The 21915-nt window shown below is 50.7% G+C and overlaps 1 protein-coding gene across 14 annotated transcripts in view; it reads right to left on the reverse strand.

The window, feature by feature from the left end:
- Positions 1–21915, reverse strand: part of TACC2 (transforming acidic coiled-coil containing protein 2) — a 212876-nt gene that overhangs the window by 119579 nt on the left and 71382 nt on the right. For 12 of the 14 annotated variants that reach the window (XM_036828561.1, XM_036828563.1, XM_036828567.1 and 9 more), the window contains 3 exons: positions 16374–21686; positions 15690–15803; positions 12853–12903 (listed from right to left, as the gene is read on the reverse strand). In XM_036828561.1, coding sequence (XP_036684456.1) covers positions 12853–12903; positions 15690–15803; positions 16374–21686 — 5478 coding nt within the window. The remainder of the gene's footprint in view (positions 1–12852; positions 12904–15689; positions 15804–16373; positions 21687–21915) is intronic. The other 2 variants (XM_036828574.1, XM_036828566.1) reach the window with 1 other exon arrangement.

Below are 21915 nucleotides of genomic sequence, written 5' to 3' on the forward strand. Positions count from 1 at the left end.
ACTGTATCAGTTAATATTTCTGTTTGAATCTCCAAAAGGCAAGGACTGGGAAGGGAATTTTGAAGGCTGACTCTGTATTCTCCTTGCTCCCTCAGCCTCCCCTCAAGAAGATCAGCACAGCTGAAGGATGATCTACAACCTGTAAATATTAATAGGTGACAACCACAAACACCAGACCCATGGGTCCAAAACTTAGTGCATGTCAGACTCCCTGGGTTATTTTTAAAATGTTCCCAGCGATTCTGATTCAGGAAGTCAGGAAGGGGCTGAGGAATGTGCATTTTAGCAAGCATATTCTGGATAATTCTGGTGGAGATGCTTTCCAAACCACACTGGGAGAAACTCTGAATCTGAACTTTTGTGGCAGGAGTCATCGGTTGCCTCCAAAAGTGATGTTCCCTCTCCTGTTTACTTACTTACTTATGTTCAAATAATTAGGTTAGGTGTGGTCATGTGACACACCCTTGGCCCATGACACAGAAAGGAAAGTCAGTTGTATTTCTGGAGACATTCTTCTCACTCTTCAGAGGAGATGCAAGACTGCAAATCTTGTGTCTTCAGATGTCTTCCTGCCTCTCGACATTGTCATATGGGGCCTGATGCTTAGAGCCTCTGCAGCCAGTTTGAAACAATGAAGGGGGACGTTAACCAGCACGCTAAATTCAGGTAGAGAGGAAGATAAAAAGGGCTAATGAATTACTCAACCTTGGAAGTGCCCTGCCTCTGGGTTTCCTGCCAGGAGAAATGATGGACCTAGTATTGTTGTTTTCTTGTATTGGGTTGTCTGTTACTCGCAACCAAAAGCATCGTGAAAAGGCTGTCAACTGTGATGTTGAGAAGCACTCATTTGGTCCATGCTAGACCTAAGGCTACAGAAGAAAAGCATGTAAAACCACAAAGCAAATCAAAGATTCTTTGCCAGTGGAGTCTTCTGGAAAACAAAAGGCAAATCAGTGCCTAGGAAACACCCCCAGCTCTGTCCACCGAGTACTGCTGTGCTCTGTGTTTGCAGTTTCCTTTACACTCTGTTGTGGCAATGATATTTTGCTTTGGCTGAGAAGTGACAAGCCACATGAAAATGGGAAGCCAAACTAGAAACCCGTGTCCAAATTTGCCTGATACATAAATAACCATGAACTAATCAAATATTCACTGAGCACTATTCCAAGTGCCCATGCGAGTGTAAAAGTGCATAAGACGGGACGCTGCCTGGGCAGACAGACTCATGCTGGAGGGGCAAGAAGCAGGAGTATGGGACCAAGAACCCCAGCAGACACGAGGTGCTGTCGGCCTTCGGAGCGGGAAGAACCGAGGGTGCAGCATGTGTATTAGGAGAAGTTATTCAGGAGACTGAAAGGAACCTTCATTCTATCCAATTCTGTTCATTCTAACTATTTGACTTGCTTCTGCCCCACTGGACCATGGGCACCTCCCTGGACTGCTAATGCCATAACATCGTACATGAAGAAACCTGGGAAACAAGGCCAGAGACTGGAAACATGCAAGGCTGGCTGGTTAACTGGTAGGGAGTTATGTGATGCTGAAGGACAGAGGTCCAACTCTCCCTAAACAAAGAACACACTAGCTCCCTGCTGGAAGTGTGAGTCTACATGGAAGTTCACATATCTGCCTTGTTTATGGGCACCCAAATGGAAGGTTGGTTACAGCACATTGTCTTCAGAGAATCCTAGGGCGTCCGCTCAGGACACCCATACGTGGCCAGACAGCACAAACTCTCCTGGACTCAAGAGGTTTCATTCAGTCTTTCAAAATCACGTATTGAGTATCTACTGCATTCCTGGCCCTGTGCAATGTCAGATGCCTCGTGGTCCCTTGCCCACTTCTACAGATGGTTCATGGAGTGGCTATCACATGACAGAAACATAAAAGCAATATTTAAATCAGCCTTGGAAGAGGCATGGGGAGATTTTCCAGAAGAGGGAATACTTAAGCTGACTTTTATAGGGTAAGCAGGTGTTACCATAGTAAGGTTTCTCATATGAGGGTATTTTAAATAGTTATACATTTGAAGCATATGAGGAAAAGGTTCTAATTAGCACATCAAACCTGTAACTTCACAGACATTACCTAAAACAAAAGTAAAGTAATATATTGAAATAAAAATGAATCGATGTAAAGAAAAATAATAAGTAGATAATAATACAGTGGTATACAGATATGGTAAAACTCTTGAAAGTGGTTACAGGGGTGGTACACACTGCTGAAACACTGAGCCAAAAAAGAAGGGAAATGGAGAAGAGAAGTAGAATGTTCTGGGTAGTGGGAATGAAATCTCTTCTTGAGTATAACCAGTAACTGATTGTGATAAAGAAGCATACGACTAAGCCATTCAACAAGTATTTCTTGGGCACCTACAATGTGTTAGCTACTTCCAGGTGCTGGGAGATAGGGGTGAACAGAAGAGACAAAATATCTGCCCTCACGGAGAATACTTCCTAGGTAAGTATTAACGGCCACCTACATTAATTACCCAATGAGAGGCGAAGACAATTAGGGCTGTGAGCTGTTTTAACTCTTTCATGCTCGTGTGCTGCCTCTTGAACCAGACTGTCAGCTCAAGGGCAGGACAGCAAGCCTTCCCCGTGCCCACCTGGCCGCTGTGCTGACTCTCAGACCAGTGCTCATGGCTCTCCTGGCAGGAGTCTCCTCCTCCGGGGCCCGCCTTCCCCAGCCCTCCCTACCTCCCTGTTCCCTGAAGCCCTTCTTCTCCAGTGTGGCGGCGTCGCAGGGCTTCACCCAACCACCAGAAACCCGAGCCGATAGGGCATTTTTGCCTAGAAGATTATCCTGTCATCTGCCAGCTATGAAGGGTGACAAAATACCATCCTGCACTCTGCTGTCCCCACTTAATTATCAGATCAGGAAAACCAAAAAGGCAATTAAACTTTTTTAAATGACCACTCTAATATTAGCTAACATTTGTGAGCATTTGCTACAGAGCCAGCACTCTGATAAGTGGCTTCCATCCCTCCTCTGACTTAATCCTCACAGGAGCCTCTGCGGTGGGCACTGCTGTTGTCCTCAGCAGACAAAGGAGAAAACAGACTTGGAGTGGTGAAGCCCCTTACCCAGGGTCCCACCAACCAAGCAAAGGCAGGTGCACACACAGGCTGTGTGTCTACGAACCCAAACGCCTAACCAGTCCACAGTGACAAAGGGCTAACTTCAGGTTATTTTTATATACTCTGAATACGTCAGCAGAGGAATATGCCATGAGGAACCCAGGACCAGTGGCCGCCTCTAGCATGTGAGTTCAGCTCTCACACTAATAAGATCCACTTCGCTAGTGACTTCTGGGGAATTTTTTTTTCTTTTTTTTTTAGAAGGAATCACCGCTTTGGGCTTCTGAGCTAAGCTCTCACATTCCATGAACGGCTGTCCAAGCAGGGAGGTACGTTGCTGAATTGCAACCCAGCAAAACGTAGCTGTAAGGGCAAAGAGAAATGCTGGTAGGCGGGGTTCAGGCCTTCAAAAAATTCAGCCATTGCCTCCACCCACGCTAAGATGAAATGTCAGCCTGAACCCAAAATATACGCAGAAAATGCGTGGGGGCAGTTCCACGTGACTTCTGAACCTCATCCAGGATTTCTAGCCGTGGCCTTGGAATTTTCCTTGAGTGCACACAAAGCCTACTTCACACAAGGGCCCGCATCGCTTGAACGTGTACTCGGCTGAACCTGTATTTGAACTTGACCTAGTCCTAATTTTAAGTAAGTCTGACTAAATACAAAGCAAGCTCCGCCGGCTGTACCCTCTTCCTGAACAGAAAAACAATGTTCTCTAGGAGTCAGAGTCAGATGTCTGTGTCCCATCTGACACGATGGTGGAAAATAAAGTACTTGATGACACAACCACAGTCTAACAGGCTCCCGGGTGATGCCAAGGCTGCTGGTCTAAAGAACCACACCTTGAGTAGCACAGCCCTAGAGCAGTGGCTCTCCAGGGGCAGTTTTGCCCACCAAGGGACATTTGGCAGTATCTGGGGGCATTTTTGATTGTCATGACTTGGGGGGTGCTACTGGCATCCACCCTACTCTGTGCAGGACAGCCGTCCCCAACAATTACCCAGCCCAAAATGTCAATAGTGTTGAGGATCGGAAACCCTGCCTAGAGCACCTAGCTTGACCTTTATGTAGGAGGCCCTCAGTTTGAGTGAGTGAATGAATGAATGAATGTACGATTTACAACTACAATGATTTTGTTATTGTGTTACTGAACTAACCTGGCCAGTAGATTTGTATTTCTCTTTTGAGGGAAGCACCAAACAGACACACCCTCTAACCGCTGGACAACACACAATCAATCTACAAACATTTGTTGAGGACCTACTATGTGCAGCCCATTGTGCTAAAGACTAGGACCAGCGCAGACCCTGCCGTCAGAGGCCTCACCCTCAAACGGAGACAGACATATTTTGGGTGCTTGCCTGTGCCAGTCCCGAGTTAGCCCTTCCCTCACACTATCTCACAGTCCTCCGGAGGTAGGTGCTGACTTCATTCACGCTTTACAGATGAGGAAACTGAGGCCTCAAGCAAGTAAGTAACTGGACCGATGTCCTAGAGTGACTAAGTGACAAATTTGAACCCAGATCTGTCCAGCTGAAAACACCCAACCTCTTCTGCAAAGTGTGAAATCCTATACGAACTATAATACATTTGCTTCTGTCTTAAAATTGTGGTCAGGTAACAGAAAGAACTCTCAATTCTTGGGCAGAGCCGGGGGCGGGGGTACTCCTGGGGAGCTGGAGGGTTGCGAAGGCTTCACAGGCACTACATTTGCCTGAGCCTCTATGGTCTCATGAACAAGAGTGCGGTTCCCCAGAGGGCGGAGAAGTAGGGGGAGCGGCAAGGCAGGCAGAGGGGTCGCCCAAGGACAAGGGTGTCTGAGTCTGGCCAGCATCTCTCAGCCATGCTGGAGTTCCTGCTGCTAATGCCTTTAAAGTCTGGGCCTGCCTCTGCGTTTACACATTTCTCCAGTTCTTATACCAGAGGAAAAGGAATTTAGAAGAGAAGACATAAAATGCCCTTCGTTAGACTTGTGAGCCAGTGGCTTTTCAGGACTCCCAGAAAGAAGCAGGAAAGTGTAACACTGTCCCATTTGGGTCAGTTATAGTCCCCGAGTGCAAAATGCAAAGGGGGATTCTGGAAAGCAAAAATGCCACCGCTCCCGGGTGGGGCCATTTCTACAAAATAATTTCTCTCCACCGAAGATCAAATATGAACCACAGAAGAGGTACAAACAGCGACTCAACAGGGAGCCTGGTGGTTTTTAACATAAGCTTCCCATCTTCGTGCAAAAGCAAAACTAGACCCTGCAGTGATCATCAAGAGTGTTTTATCTCCCAAGGATTCATGGCCCAACTGTTTGTAAAGAAACCTGAAACGGACTGCAGTATCGTCTGAGAGTTTCCTCAGCAAACTGCTCACATCGACACACTGGGCTAGAAGGAGGTGAACTCAAGTTTCAGCAGAACTTTCTCCTGAGTTAACTCTAACCAGACTTCCCTCCCCACCAGTAGCTGCTCACTCCCCAAATCCTGGTGAATTAGAGAATCTGCAAGCTCTTGTCCAACCAGCTTCTCATAATGGTTTTCCTGCAATCCTACTGCAAATGCTACTGGCCACAATCAAAGGAAAGCCAGGGTCAGCAGAGTGCAGAGGCTGCAGTTTAACTCGTTTCGCAAAATAGCTGGAGGAAGCCTACATGTGCAGCTTTCTTGGATACAACCCCAGGACAAGATTACCTTAGACCACTACCACCACCTCCAGAAGACGATCTATAACGTCAGTTCATACCAGGCCCACCTGGGGTGCTTGCTGTGTACAGGAAAGGTGATGCCTGCTCACTAGAATGGCCGTGGGTTTGTTGGAAAGAGCACTGGTCTCGAGGCCAGAAGAACTGCATTCAATACGAGTCAGACCAGTGGCCCCCTGACAAGCTGTGTGGCCTTAAGGAAGTCACACACCCTCTCGAGGTCTCAAGTTTCTCACCTGTAAAATGAGGAGACTGAAGATCCTTCTGGTTCAGTTATTTCAGGACTATGAATGCCTGAGCCAGACGTGGGTGGTACCTGTCTCAAAGGGTGAGCTTCCCTGCTACCAGGCCTCAGGAGCCAGGGACTCTGCCCCAGACATCCTTCAAAGGTGGCCCTGAAAGGCAGTCTGGCCTAAACTGAGACCTCAAGCCCAAGCTTGGCACTCTCCCCTCATCCAAATCCTCACTTTCTGACAACTCTGGCCACGCCCATTTAAATACCAGCTGCTTGGTCACCTGCCAGGAGGGGGTCTCCTTCACCAGCTATTGTGCTACAGCATCTGCAAGTCAGGCAGCCAGACAACGTTCATCCCTGCCCCTTCCTCTAGGAGTTTGGGATGGGCTAGCAGCTCAAAACGTCTTACTAAATAGTCGGGCAGTTTGACCCATAAGACACACTCAGAGCTTGCGTTCCGCTGGTGCAGCCTCGGCTGGGCTCACCCACACAGGCGCTCCATCCCTGCCACAAATGTTAGGTTTCAGCCTCTTTGCAGCCATTCTTGGCAAGAGGTTAACCACAAAGCCCTAGCTTCCCCAAGGGAGATAAGGCATTCCCCATGTGTGCCTGATGGCTTGACCTTGCATCAAATACAATGTTGCAACACTGAGGGCCACCCCAGTGGCGAGGCTGTCAGCCGGAGTTCGAGAGGTAGCTTTAATGGGTAATGACACCTTCCAAAGAATCCAGGGGAGATGCAAATGAACTTCAGCAAATTTCAATGAGTCCTTGTGTCAAAGCACAAATGTTTACCAGTAACCTGCCTGAATAATTGCACTATTATCATTCAAATGATGATAGTAGTAAAAACAGCACTAATAACAAAAATTACCCCTGATGTTTAAGTCCTTACTGCATGCCAGGCAGGCACTCGGCTAAGCTTTTAACACACATTATTTTTAAGTAATCTCCCTAATATCTGTCTGTAGTGGATCCTAGCATTATACACGTTTTTCAGGTGAGGAAACTGAGGCTTAGAGTAGCTAAGGAATTTGCTCGAGGTTGGAGAGTCTAATGGCAAATCCAGAAGTTAGACCTGGCCATCTGCCTCTGGAGTACCACCTGACCTGGTTTTCCAGGACAGAAAGCCTCCAACAGATAGCGAGTTGAGATGAATTATTCAGCAAAGGCTCACGGAGCGCCCACTGTGTGCCACGCAGAGTATCGGGTGCTGGGTAACCAAGAGCCGCATCTGCAAGTCTAACCTTCTCAAAGAAACAAGATCGTGACTTCTTCTCTTGGCCAGAGGCCGAGACCCACTTTCTCTAGAGGTGACCATCACCATGTGTCCCACCAAACATTTCTAGACGGAGAATTCAGGCTCATGACACCCACCTCCTGATCCAGCATCAGAGGACACTGAGGCCCAGGGAGGGGAAGGAAGTGCGGTCCCTTGGCAAAGGCATGAAGGCATACAGTGAGTGCCAGGAGCCGGTGAACGACCTGATCCCTCCAGAGGGAGGGTGCTGGGTGCTGGACACCGGGCTGGGAGCCAGCAAACCGCACGCATCACTCCCCTGCAGTGCCTGCCCACCGACCGCCCACCTGCCGATTCACCCCAACCCTCTGTCCAAGGGAGGAGGAGTGCCCAGTGTCCTAGCTCCTCCCTAAGGGGCAGACCTTGGCTTGCCTTCTAAGCACCTGGCCTGGGTGCACATTTGCTGGGGGACTGAGCCGGCTGTGGGGATGGAGCTGTCTTCAGGAGTCCCCGCAGCTCAGGGACCTTGTCTACAGCTCTGTCGTCACAGCTCCTGGCTGTGGAAAGCTGGCTTGTGCAGGGTACTCTGTATCTTGCCTCCTCTAATCACCTTTAACCTTCCTTTAAGCCCCAGGAGACATCATTGGCCCATTTATCCGTGAAGAAGCCGAGGCTTGGAGAAGTGACCCAATCACCCAACAAGGCCCGAGAGCGGGGGACCAGGATTTGGACTCCAGGACCTGACGCTCCCCTCCCTCCAACCTGATTTCACCCTCAGCCTCACGTCTGGTGCCTCCTCCCCCCGCCCTCCGTGCCCATGTCTCGGGGCCCCGCTTCCCTCCACCTACGGGTGCTCCTGGCCTGAGGATTCAGTGCTGACCGTGTCCACTGCACACTGCGGTCCTCTCTCTGCGCACCCCGCCCACTCCCAGGGCACAGGTGTACCCCTCCCCTGAGGTTTTTCTTCCCAGACACCCTCTGACCACCTTACAAAAGGAAAAGGCATTAAAAGTCTCAGTAATGAGACCCGTTACGGTGCCTTCCCTGGAAACAGAGAAACGCTTGCGTGATCTACCTCTGAATCAGCAGGCTGCTAAAATATTTAACACCTGACGGCTTAACATGCTTGAGAAGAAAGGGGAGGCCGAGATGCAGTTAGCTGGGGCCTCTGACCTTGCACACCCCACGGTAAGCTTCTTTCCCACCCTGCCAGTTTCTTGGGACAAGATCGGTACAGAGATGGCAATTGGCAAACACTTCTCTGCTGTGGACCCACGTCAGCTCCCTCCCAGCCCGGATGGGCACCCTTGCAGGTGTGGCCAGTGGGGATGGGTAGGCACAGAGAGTTCTAGATTAAGTGTTTGGAGCCAATTGACTGGGTTACCCGGGCCTCCTTACCAGGCCTGGGCGTGAGGTTGCACTGGCTAAGCCAAGGCCTCCAGTTGGCCCGAGGGTGAACATCCTTGGTTCAGGTGCCAGAGAGACGCCTCCTGCTGGTCCGTGTTGCCAGGCACTTGTGCCATGAATATAGCCCAGTCTCCACTCTGGAGGCACAGCTGCCTGACTTTCCCACTGGCAGAGCCAAGGGGTGGCAAGGAGGAACCCAGCGCTTTCCGAGCACTGCCAGGCATCTGAGTCCTGCAAGGGCTTCACACAGAACCTCTCGGAATCCATGCTGCTGATGGGGACGGTTCATCTCTTATGTACATGTGAAGGAACTATGTCTTCAGGTGGGGCTGTCCCATGCAGAGCCCACTACCCCACGTGGCTATTTCAATTTGTTTTAATTAATCAAAGTTAAATAAAATTCACAATTCAGTTCCTCCCTAACCCTGAAACCACATCACCCTGAAACCGGCCCCAGATTTTCGAGTGGCCTCATTTCAGGTGTGTAGTCGCCACATGTGGCTAGTGGCTGCCGTACTGGATAGCGGAGATATAGAACATTTCCATCATCGTAGAAAGCTCCAGTGGACAGAATGTCTTAGAGAATAACCTCCCCAAGATTCCTTCTGGCTAATAAGTTACTGATCAGGGATCCAAACATGGATTTGATTGTCTGAAGAACTCTCCAGAAGACAGCTTCCAGCCCCAGCCCTAACTCTCATTAAACCACTGGCCTTGAGCAAGCCATGTCACCTGTCCCGGCCTCCTCTTCCTCCTTTGCACAAGGGGCACACAAGTGGTACCTATTAAGGGTTGAGGCGAGGCGGAAATAAGATGCTAGATGTGGAAGTACTTTGGCCCAGAAGGAGGAATAAGTGAAAGGGAACTTACACTGAGTACTTATTTTGTGTTGGGCACTCTAAATAAAGTGGCTCGTTTAATCCTAGGTATTATATACCCCCACTTTACAGGTGGGTAAACAGCTTCATCAAAAGTGATGCCCCCAAGGTCACAGAACTAGAACTCGGTCTGGAACTTATCTGTAGACTTCCAGGCCTTTGCTGGTCTCACACAATACAACTCAATTCTACAGTCTTCTCTCTAAAGCCTAGAAGCAGGTTTGGGGCGGTGTTGCTGGGAAGAATGGCCCCATGCCCTGGGGTAGGTCCTCGGTTCAGCTCAGGCATCAAGGGGAAGCATATCATATCGTCAGGGGTCAGAATCTGATTCTAGTTCTGCTGTCAGGTAAGCTCCCTCGTCCCGTCCGTATTCCGAGCCTCAACAAGAACGCACCCAAATTTCCTTTCGGATATCCAGCTGGAGTCTAAAATACCCATTTCTCAGTCACACCTACTGAAACAAACCTGCATCCTGGTCTAAAACAGTGGCGGTAATGAGAGGTTCCAGGAAGAGAAGTGGATGAGTTTGGACACATTCATTTGGAAAATCACCACCTTGCCCTAAAACTGGCCTGGGATTCTTAAGTGGCTCTTCCTGCATCAGATCCAGATGTGGCACAGCAGAGGCCTCAGGGCTGAGGGGCTCAGAAACCCAGAAGGGCTAGACCAAAGTAGCGGCATTCCCGTCACAGGCATCTGGAGGGAGGGAACCAGCCCCTTGCCTTCAGGGCGGCTGCCACCTTTGGTGTGGGTGCCTCATAATCCAGCTTTCCAAAGTGACTTGGCATTATTCCTAAGGACAGATTCACCTCTAAAAAAATTTGTTTTAATTATGGAACGCAAAAGCTTCAGAACATAAAGCCTACATTTTTAAAGGTCCTTTGACTTTTACAATACGATGGTTCACAGTGACTGAAGCCGTGGATCGTAATGTAAATCCACGTCATCTGTAGAGTCATTAGTTCTGAGGTACTTTTGAACCATGTAACAAGCTCCTGTGAGCCGAGCGGGGTTAGTAGAGCTCGCGTATGACAGAAGCAGAGGCGTAGACAGGCCAACCGGCTGGAAACAGACTCACGCAGCCTCATGTCTCCCCATTCCTGTGGGGTCTGTTATTATGTCATTTGGAGACCTTGGGTGTTTTCTTTGTTTGCTTAATTCCCAGGATGTTTTTGAATAAAGACATTTAAAATGCTAATAGTGGTTACCATTTGTATTTTACACTTACCATATATCAGGCATTATACTAGGTGGCTTTGGAAACATTCCATTTTAATCTTAATTCCAGCCCTAACAGGGAAGTATTATTTTTCCCATTTTATAGATATGGAAACAGGATTGAAAAGCTAAGCAGCTTCTCCAAGGCATCACACAGCCAGTAAGAGGTCTCTGGGATATAAACCCTCCATCTTACTCCATTGTCACCCTTTTGGGAAGAAAATTGCTCCGAGGGAAAGAAGTGTCAGCACTGTAGCTCTGTAATAGCCCTGTCATAGCCCGATACTTCTCAAAAGGAAGTTTAAAATAATCCAAGCAATGTAATCTAAAATCAAACCCAGAAGGATGGGGGTGGGGACGGGGATCTGTCACCCTGGCTTTATCTGCTAAGAGACCTAGGCTTGGTAGCTTCTTTTCTTTTCCTTAATTTATACAGCTGTAGCCCTCCTCAAAACCTTATTCTGAAACTCAAAAACATGGTGTCACAGCTGGTAATTTTAGAAGGAGGAGGAGAGAGAAGGAAGAAACAGACCCAGTGGGAGGAAGGGCAGGAAGTCGCTCCAGCCCTGCCTTTAAGTCCAGCCGGGGCTTCCTGGACAAGATGCCGGCTGCCCCTCGCTGCTTCTTCCTTCTACCCCTCAACTCCTCAACCCAACTGCCCTTCGTGGTTTAGCCTAGGTGTACGCAAAGACCCAAAGCACCTGGGAATAATTTAATTCTCTCAAATGCACTAGTAATTGAAAATGATACCTTTCCAACCATTTCCCCAAATGGAAAAAAAAGAGACCCCTTTACATAAATATTCAGCAAAAACAAGCTTGGTGCTATCCACGGTGGATTCAGAACTACACATCTGACCATCAGTGGTGTGAAAGCAAAATGCCAAATTCTAGACTTTCCATCCACTGAAGACAGTCGTTGTATATAGAAATCCACAGCCAAGCTGTCTGTCAACAGACTCCTGTGTCTTGGAGTTGGGTGTACATGTACCCCTTGGGTGGAGGTGAGCAAAGCCACCAGATACCCACAGCACATCCACCAGCAGGGCCAATTTGACGTCAAAAGATGGGAAATTAAGCAGCAAAATATTTGTGCTCCTAGCATCTACCTGGATATGAGATTGGGTTATTAAACTATCCTGTCACCAAGACAGAAAAGAGACATTTCTTAGATATTGAATCTGAGCTGTGGTATCAGCTCCATTCAAGTTAGCAGAATCTCAAAATTCAATAGATTCAACAGAAGCACATCACCTGATAACCAAGAGAGTAGAAAATATGGTTTTGACTTGCTTTGCTCTTCTCGTGGCAACTCAAAGCATTATTTTTATGTTGAAATACAATATGATATGGTACACAATAAGCAGATCGCTGTGGGCTACACAGTAGGGGGTAAGAAAGAGTTCGCTCTCTTCAGCCATGAAGACATTTTAGCAGACAAGAAAGTCAGCCCTGGAAAATAAAGATGGTCGGGCTGGAACCTCAACCTCAAGAAGACGAACAGTTACCACTCAGTTCACTGCAGGAGAAAAGCACGTCCCACAGAACTGTAATAGGAAACCTAACCCCTGCCAGGGGCTGCAATGCACTGGAATTGCATTTGATCAGTTATCTCAGCCCTCACTGCAACTCAGCGAGGCAAGTATAGTTGTGACCTCCCCATTCTACAGATTGGCAAACCGAGGTTAGGTATGTAACCTGTAAGGTGCACAGCTGGGTGTGAACCCAAACTTCACCACCACCCTAGCTCCTGGCAGTATCTGCCTCAGTGTGGCCACCCAACCTCCCCCAGACCGCTGCCAAAATTCACCTTCAAGTGCAACACCTCCTGTTCCCAGGACGCGCACCCCTGACCTTGGCCGGACTTTCTCTGAGGCCTGCCCAGGTCCACGGCACAGCTCCCTCCTGGTGAAAGGTCCACCGGAGATACTGAGCCTACCCCTAAGGCAAAGAAGCATTCCCTACATTTGTGTTAAAGTAGGAATGAAGTTGCTGGGCTGAGAGATGAGGGTCACGGTGGGAAGGCTTGGCCTTCTGGATCATTCGATAGCTGTGAGAGCTCTGTGAGGAGCTGGGGTGTTCCAGAGGGCAGCTACTCACCATATGGAACCGTTGAGGGCTTGGAGTGTGGCCGGTCCAAACTGAGATGCACTGTGGGTACAAAATACAGCCCAGCTTGCAAAGACTTCATAGGAAAGCAAGAATGTAGGATATCAAATTAATAATTTATATATTGATTGCATGTTGAAATGATAATATTTGTGTTATACTGGGTTACATAAAATGTATTATTGAAATTAATTTTACCTGTTTCTGTTTAGTTTTGAATGTAGCTACTAGAAAAGTTAGGATTACATTTATGGCTTATGTTCTATTTCTTTTTTTTTTTAACATCTTTATTGGAGTATAATTGCTTTACAATGGTGTGTTAGTTTCTGCTGTATAACAAAGTGAATCAGCTATACATATACATATATCCCCATATCCCCTCCCTCTTGCATCTCCCTCCCACCCTCCCTATCCCTCCCCTCTAGGTGGTCACAAAGCCGAGCTGATCTCCCTGTGCTATGTTACGTTCTGCTTCTATTGGACAGAGCTGGTCTATACCTTCCAGAGACCTTTGACTGTCTACTAAGTATAAAGTAGAATCTGTTGGGGTCCATTTAGTCAGGTGCTGCTGCCCCTGTAATTCCCCTCGAGGGAGGGGAGACAGAGGTCACCCCACCTGGCAAGCTGGAGGGGAGGGTCCATTCAGAATTCTTTCTGGAAATCCTCAGCCAATGGGAGAGTGGCAGGCCTTTTTCCTAAGAACCCAAAGCACAGGAAAGGTCAGCCCTTTTCCATCCTCATTTCCTTCAAGGACCAGGGCAAAGCAGGTTCTGGAGCCCCGTGAACTAAACAGAAGTAGACCATGGGCCACAAATGCAAGCCCGGAATGCAAAAGCTACATAGGTAATTTTAAAAGGTTGATAGCTGCATTAAAAACAAGAAAAAAATGTGAAATTAATTTCAGTAACATATTCTAAGCAAGTACATCCTAAATATTATCATTTTAACATATAACAATATAAAAATTATTAATGACGTATTTTGTATTCTTTTTTTTTGGCCACACTGCACAGCTTGTGGGATCCGAGTTCGAAGCGCAGAGTCCTGACAACTGGACCGCCAGGGAATTCCCTGTATTCTTTTCTTCACGCTAAATCTTCAACCCTTGGGGTGTGTTTTACCCTTACAGCACATCTCCATTCACATGTGACCAGTGGCTGCCAAATTGGACAGCACAACTCAAGAATCTAAAAGTCTACCACCAGACAAATCCTCCACCAGAGCAAAGTGCACAGAACACCAATTATAATGTAAATGTCCACTGCTCTGTAAACTGTGATAAGTCACACAACTTCAGTCACTAAGATTTATGTTTGCAGAGAGTTCTGATGGCAGCAGAAAAAAAGGACTCAGAATTTAAACAGGAAAAAACAGTGGATGAAGCGACACTAACATAATAAACACCAGTCATCGTTAGTTGGTACGATTGTGGATTCTTCTCTTTTTCTTTATACTTTTCTATACCTTACGAATTTGCTAATATTAATTTAGAAATTATAATTTTAAAATTTAAAGTGATTAAAACAAAGAGCCATGAAATACTTATTGAACTACTACTATATGCCTGGTCCTGAGATCTTCTTGTTCTCCAAGAAGGTGATAAAACATCCAGGGACTGAAGAAGGAGCTAATCTAACATTTATGGGGAGGGGAGGGGAGGATTTTCCAGTTAGACATTTTTTCCTACACTTTAACTGGGAAGGTCAAAAATACATACGGGAGCAGGGGCTGCAAGGAATTTTGTGCTAAGTCAGCAGCAGAGACAAGTGTCCAATGCAGATTAAAACTGCATCTGTCTCGGCAGCAGCGTCCGTATCTCATTGGCCCAGAGTTATGAGAGTCGCCCTCGAAGGGCAGGAAAGGCAGCTGGGTGTCAGTGGAAGTGCTCAGACTCGAAAAACAGGTGATCATGCATTCTTTCAGCATGTGCAAAATATGCAACAAATCATTTACAAAATGCTTGCAGCTGTTTGGTAGGCTACACTGGCCAGCCACAGGTACTAATCTAAAGTCCAACCCCGCCCCACTCACACACGCGTGTGCCTGCACACACATACACAGACACACACACATACACATGGAGAGCTCTGGAAAGATCGAAGGATGCTGCAAAGCTTGGTCAGAATGTGTCTTTGCCACAGTATCTCCCTCTCCCCCAAAGGATGAAATTTCCCAGCAGCTGCTGTTGCGCAACAGGGTGGCATTTCACTTAGGAAAGAACAGGCAGGTACGCTGCAAAGTGCGAAGGTCTGGGATTCACAGTTGCATCTATCATTTGTCCTCCTCTAATCTTGAGAGGGGTGTGACTGCTGCTGGTGATTAGACATTCCTGCTTGAGATTAAAGCAAAGTTGAGCCCATTTGCCTCAAAAGGTAATGAACTAGATTAGGAGGTGTCGGGCTCAGGGGGCTGGGAGACATGAGGTGTGCTGTCTAAGGGGCGCAGGGTTTCTTTGGGGGGGGAATGGCCATGTTCTAAAATTGACTGTAGGGATAATTGCACAACTCTCTGAATATATTAAAAGCCACTGAATTGTACACCTTAAATGAGCAAATTATATGCTATGTGAATTACATCTCAATAAAGCTGTTAAGGAAAACAAAGATAAGCTCAGATATGAAAGCAACTCACTCAATTCCTTTTACAGCAATGGAGCTCGTAGTTATCTTAGGCACTGCTTTACCTGTATAAAGAACGGGAGTGACTAGGTGTTTCTTTCTTAGATAAAGACTCATATATTAGCAGTACTCTCCTTTGCAAAACATCCAGCATGTCTCTGCCAAAGGCACGTATCATGGTTCTCCAAAGGCTGCTACCTTTTCACTGACCTTTCTGCTTCTTCCGCACTTCTGGTCTCCTCTGAAATGACCTCGCCCATGACATTTGGAGCATCCTTCTCAGGAACCAAAGGTAAGGTGGATGGGCCGGGCCCAGAGCTCTTTCTGGCATAAGGTAAAAGAAGCAATAAATATTTAAAAAGGCATTTTTCTCCATGTCCTATTGAAAAGCCCATTTCCCAATTAAAGCTTTAAGTGTCTACTTCACCAAAATCTCTAGAAAAAATTAGCTTCAGGCAGCAAATGGCTTTGAGATGCTTTGGGATCATTTAGGTCTCTCTGCATAACTCTGCATAAATAAATCCAGATTCAAAAGCAGGTGTATTTGGACTCCAGAAAAACTTCTGATTGACCATAACCTATGACCTTATAGTACACTGCCAGCCTGTAAACATTTCATGCTTTGCGAACAGTTTCAGTTAGAAGAATTAAAAGAACACAAGGCAAGGCATAAGACACGTTAAACAGACAGCTCCCATGCCTCCAAACCATTTCTCACATTTTTCAGAATCACAGCACATCCAGAGATCATGAGCAGGTAAATTTAAACAATTAGATATGGAAAATTTACCTTCTTAAAACCACCCATCTCTTTGATTGACTTTTTAAAACCAAGTGGGAACCACTTTTGAGGCTGACCCCATATATCCCATAGGAATTTATTCTTTTAAGTACCTCTCGGCGTCGAGCGCTTCTGGATCCAGGCTTTGCAGCTTCAGGTCCCGAATTTCGTCAGGTTCTGGAGGTGAGGAGACACGCACCTTCCCATCCGCAGCAGGAGCGGGGAGCTCAGGCCCGGGCTGCTCCTCGGCCTGCGGGTGCCCGGCCGGGCTGTCCCCGCTCGGGGCGGCTGCAGCCTTCATCCTCAGAGCCCCTTCAGAGCAGCCTGGGTCCCCACGGCTTCCCGGCAGAGCCGAGGCACAAGCCGCAGCAGAGAACGTTCTCGTAGTACCTGCTTCAGGCAGGTCGTCAGACACACGTGCCCCGGTCTCAGCTGTGCTCCAAGTGACGTCACCCTCTGCTTGCCCAGCAGCTTCTGCTCCCAAGCCGGGCTCCAGGGGAGCCTCCGCCACTTCCCCAGCTGGTGGCTCCAGGGTGCTCTGGGTGCCCAGGGCGTTCTGTGTTTCCGAGATCCCAGCAGCACCTCCATGCCTCCTCTCGCCCCTAAGCGTGTCTAGGGTACAGGTCTCACTGATGGCCTCGGCCACAGTCGGAACATTCCCATGGGGAGAAGATGCTCTCTGGGCAGAGGTAGACACTGACATGTCACCCAGAGCCCCTGGGTGAGAAAAGCCCTGGGCACCATCTTCTCTGGGTTGACTGTCTGGGCTAGATGTTTCCTGGTGCTGTCTTCCAGAAGGAATTCTGTCGTCTTGAACTGCGTCCCCTTCTCCATGGCTCTGGGGAGCCACGGGCAAGTCAGCATCGGGGATCTCTGGAGAAGTCACCTGTGAAGACAGACCCGAAGCTGATTCCTGCCGGCCGCTTTCCTGCTGTGAGTGGGCCTGGCTCCCAAGCCCCGGCCAGCCTTCCCCAGCCCCCTCTGGCTTCTTGCTTTCTGTCAGCATCTGTGGAGGCCCACTCATTTCCTTCCCCACACTGGCACCTGGCAGGCTCTGCTCTGCAGCTGGCCATGCCGGCCCCGGCAGCTTTTCTGGAGCTGGATCCTGGGGACCCAGACGAGAAATCTCAGCCTCTACAGCCAGCTCTTGCTGCTTCTCCTTTGACTGTACCCAGAGTCCGGCAGGAGTGGTGGGGAGAGGGGCGATGGCCACTCCTTGAGTCCCATCTGGAAGTTTCTCTGGGCTTGGCGTGACGAGGTCCTTGCCCATCACACTCTTCCCGGCTCCTGCCTTTCCTCCCAGTGTGCTCTGGGGCCGATCGGCGGTCAGGGCTCCAAGCACAGACTTCTCAAAGATCTTGGTGATGTGCTCCCTGAAGTCAGGGAGCCCAGCGATCATACTGGTCTGCCTGGAGCTGGCGTCTACACCAGCTGATGCTCCCTTCCTGGGGTCCTTGGAAGGGTCTACCATCCTCTCCCCACTGCGCTCTCTCTCCCTTGCTGCATCACTTGCCGTGCTCTCCTCACTGGCAAGGTGTGCTGAAAGTTCACTGGGCTTGGCACTTGCCCCGGGAGCTCTTGACCCTTTCTGCTCCTCTGCGGTCTGCTTATCCTTGGTCAGAAGGGGCACCCTGTCCAGGTAGGGCACAGAGTCCACGGGTCCCTCAAAGGTCCCAGCTTTGGGGCTTCCGCTGCTGGCTGGCACGGCAGAGGTTTCCTCACCTGCAGCTCCTGGTTGCCAGAGGGAGGCAGGGGAGCCACACGGTACCTTCGTGGAGGAGGCATTTTCCAAGACAAGCAGGGGCTCCCGTGTGGGACAAGGGCTTTCACCAGGAGCTCTGAGGCCTTGAGGTGAAAGAGCTTTCATGCCACTGTCTTCTGCCCCTTTCCTGGCAGCGCCCTCCATATGCAGGTAAGGAGTTTCAGGAGCAGCCTCTTCTGGTGGCCTGGACGACAGGAGCCTCTTTGGGTCGGGGACAGCCTGGGCTGCAGAAATATCCACCACGCTCCTGGGAATCGCACCCAGCTCTCTGGCTGGCAGCAAGGCATCCTGGGAGCTGGCGGAGGGTTGCTCAGCTTGGCAGGGCTCAGCTAGGGCACAGGTAGAAGCTTCCTCCCCAGGGGAGGGGCGCTGGTCTGTTGGGAGGAAGCCACCACTCCGAGCAGCTTCTCCTGGCTCCCCTGGAGCCCGTTGTGTCCCCAGGTCTCCTCCGTCAGCCTTCCCACCAACCTCAGCAGTCCCACCACCTGCACCTTGATCCTCGGCTGATGGGACACTTTCAAGAAGCTTTTGGGCCTCTGCATCCGTGGCAGTGGGACGCTCCATTTCCTTCTCTGGGGCTAACCCTGATTGCCGCCTGCCCTCCTGTGTTTCACCACCGGCCTCACTCTCTGGGGCCTCCTGGGTGGGTGTGTCTCTGGGGCCGGCAGGTGCTGGAGCTGGTGGGCAGTGAGCTGCCTCCAGGAGAGCTACTGAATCAGGCCGACAAGGCGGGGCCCCCACTGTGCTCCCACTTGCCTTCTCTGTCTTACCCGAGTCCTGGAGCGGGGGCCAAGCGTCAGCTGCTTCCGAAATGCCTGCATCCCCGAGACATGCCTCTTCATGCTGGCCGCCAGCTTTCAGCCCATCAACCAGCTCCTGCTGGGACTTGTTTGGCCCCTGTCCAGCACAGCAACTCTCCTTTCTGCTCGAGCTACGTGCAAGAGCAGAGTCTTGCAAGGTGTCTGCTGCAGGAGGTGGGCCCCTGGACAGCTGACTGCCACTGCATTCTCCCTCTTGCCCATTCCCCCCTAGCGCAGACAACTCCGCTCTCTCTGGTGCTGACAACTCCGACTGCTCTGTCGTACGATTCTCCGGAACTGTGTGCCCGGGAGCTGAACTTGGAGCATCAGACAGACTGCCCTTGGGGAGCTCACTTTGAAGTTCTGATTCAGAAGCCTGTTCCTTTGCTCCGTGAGTGGGCAAGCTCACATCTTCCCGAGGTTCCACAGGTATGTGGGTTTGGGGAGAGTCTGCACCCAGGTTCTGAAACTCTGCATCACCTGGGGAAGTCTCTTTCTCGCTTTCGCACTGTTCGGACTTCTCCCTGAGCGTTTCAGAGATGGATGCTTCTGGGTCCGTTTGGGACTGCTGGAGACGGTTCTCAGAATACAGCGAGGGCCTCTCAGATGCAGCTACTCGTATCCCGCTGTCCCCCGGGCAGGACAGTTTCTCCTGCTGACCTTGCTCCGGGCCGAGGGTCGTGAGCCCACAGTCCACTGCCAAGTTCTCCTCCTCAGGGGGAGGTGGGCCATCGGTGTGGACTTCCTGTCCAGCTGCATCACACCCCAGCCCATGGGCGTGGGGCGGTGTCAGCAAGCCCTCCCCTTCACAGCTGCCGGGCCTCTGCGCGGATGGGTGGCTCCTCGTCTTTATTTCAGATTTGCCCTCCGCCTCCTGGGCTTTGGGGATGACCTCTGTAGCGGAAGTTGACAGGAAATCCGATTTCTCTGATTCTAAAGCAGGAAGAGGGTCCATTCTTCCCAATCCCCGCACATCCTGAAAGGTTTCAGGATACTTGGTCTGCAGTCCCGGCCCCTCCCGGACAGCTCCCTCGGGAAAAACGTGTTTACCGGCTCCATCCGGCCCAGAGGGTGGGATGGGATCCTGCTCGTGAAGCTGGTGCAGTGAAGCAGATGCATGGACCACTTGGGCTTCTTCCATCATCCCACAGGCCGCTGAGCTCCAAGCTGCATCTTCTGACGGAGAGCTGGGCCTGTCCACGTGCCCGGGGGCCCCCTCTCTGAGCGGCTGTGCTGAGGCCCTCCTGGGAAGGCTGCTGCTCTCCACATCGCCAGTTAGCTGTGAAGCCTCATCCTCTTCCACCTTTGGGTCAGGCTTGCAGCCGCAGGCTTCGGGTTGCTCTCCCTGAAGGTTCCCAGGATCTGCACCCTCAGGTGGCTCTGGGGCTGCTTCCTGGCCTCTAGGGTCGGCCCCAGGCAGTGTGATTTCCTTAGCCACAGCTGGACCTTCAGGGGCTTTGGCTTCATCCTTTGGCCCCAGTGACCTTCTGGCACTTTCATCTGATGCACCGGGAGGGGGAAGAGGCAGAACCCCTTGCTGGACCTCGTGGCTTTGCTCCCTCTTCCAGAGCTCTTCCCTCTCTTCCGGGGGTGAAGGAGCAGGAACCTCTCTGGGGCCTCCTTCTGGACCCTCTCCCTCTCCTGCGAGGTCTGACGCGTGCTTCTCCTGCCCTGCCAACCCTGCTTCTGCCTGCTCTTTAGCCAGGTCTGTAAGAACAGGCCTCGCAGCATCGGAAATCATCTCCCTGGGTTGCTCTGCAGCAGCAGAGGCCCGAGCAGCCAGCTGTGAAGTGAGGCTTGAAGCTGGATCCGTTTCCTCAGTCGCTGCGTGTGGGGCAGGCTCGGGGCTCACAAGCAAGCCCCCCTCGGGCTGGTCACCTGCTGTCACACAGACAGCTTGACGGGGCTTGGCTCCTCGCCTCCCTGTCTGCGAGTGACCCCGAGCATCCGGGGCATCCAGAGTCTCCTCCCAAGAGCCCTTGGCCCCCGGCGCCAGGGCAGGACCCGGTGACTCCCAGGGCAGCTCTGTGGGCGGCGGATGCGCTCCCATTTGCTGCGGGCAGCTTTCCCGGGCAGCGACCTTCGCTTCGGCTTCTTGGGCCGCCCCTGAACCACTCCCGCTGGGAGGGCAGGCCCTGAGGAATCCCGAGCCATCGGTGAAATCCTGAGGCGGTCCCTCCACTTGGCATTTAGGGGCTGGATCTTGTGGGGTCGGGTTCTCCGGTTTTGGGGGGGACTCTTCCAGGCCGGCTGAGCTCTCTTGGCCTGGTTGGGCTGCAGCAGGGGCCACAGGGGCTCCCCGCCCAGACTCTGGCAGGGCAAAGCCACCTGCAGCCTCTTTCCCTTGGGACTCAAAACCACCAGGCCAGCCATCCTCTCCACACAGCTGCACCTTCATCGGCTCTCGAGGAGCAGCTGGTGAAATTCCCGGCAACTGGTCAATGGAACTGGAAGAAGACAGTTTCTGCCCCTCGTCTTCCTTCGGTCCTCTCTCTCTTCCGGCGCTGGGGGCGATTGCAACCACCCTGGGCTGAGTAGAACTGTCCATCCCAGGGACAAAGGCTGCTGGGCCGTATCCTGGGGCATTTGGGGAAGGTTCCCTCTGGGGGTGTTGAGCCAGGGGACAATCTTCAGGTTCCGCTGCTGGGCTTGCCAAGCAACCTTCTGGGGCACCCTCGGCAAAGGGCACGGAGGCCAAGGGACTCCCCTGCTCCCAGGGTTCCGGTGGGCTGGGCAGTGGAGAATCTCCTTGGCCCTTGGCTTCCCGTGGGTGCTTCCTTGGCTCAGTCACCTCTGGGGACACGATGCAGGGATACGGGCTGGTAGCACCCTCAGAAGTGGAGCAGGAACCTCCGTGCCCGACGCTGCCAACAATGAAAACATTTATTGTTTTATCAGTTCTCATGGATGCCAAGGATAGAGCCACAGCCCAGGCAAAATCCCTCCATGCTTCTCCCCACTAAAGGCCACAACACACACCATCCTCGTGCATCTCGTTCCTCTCCATGAAGAGACCCCCCGCCCCAGTCCCACCCCTCCTGTAACCATGACATGTGCCCTCACTCTCTGCAAAAATTAGTGCAGCGGGCTTCC

Source organism: Balaenoptera musculus, chromosome 16 (genome assembly GCF_009873245.2).
Source record: "Balaenoptera musculus isolate JJ_BM4_2016_0621 chromosome 16, mBalMus1.pri.v3, whole genome shotgun sequence".
Taxonomy (NCBI): Eukaryota; Metazoa; Chordata; class Mammalia; order Artiodactyla; family Balaenopteridae; genus Balaenoptera; species Balaenoptera musculus.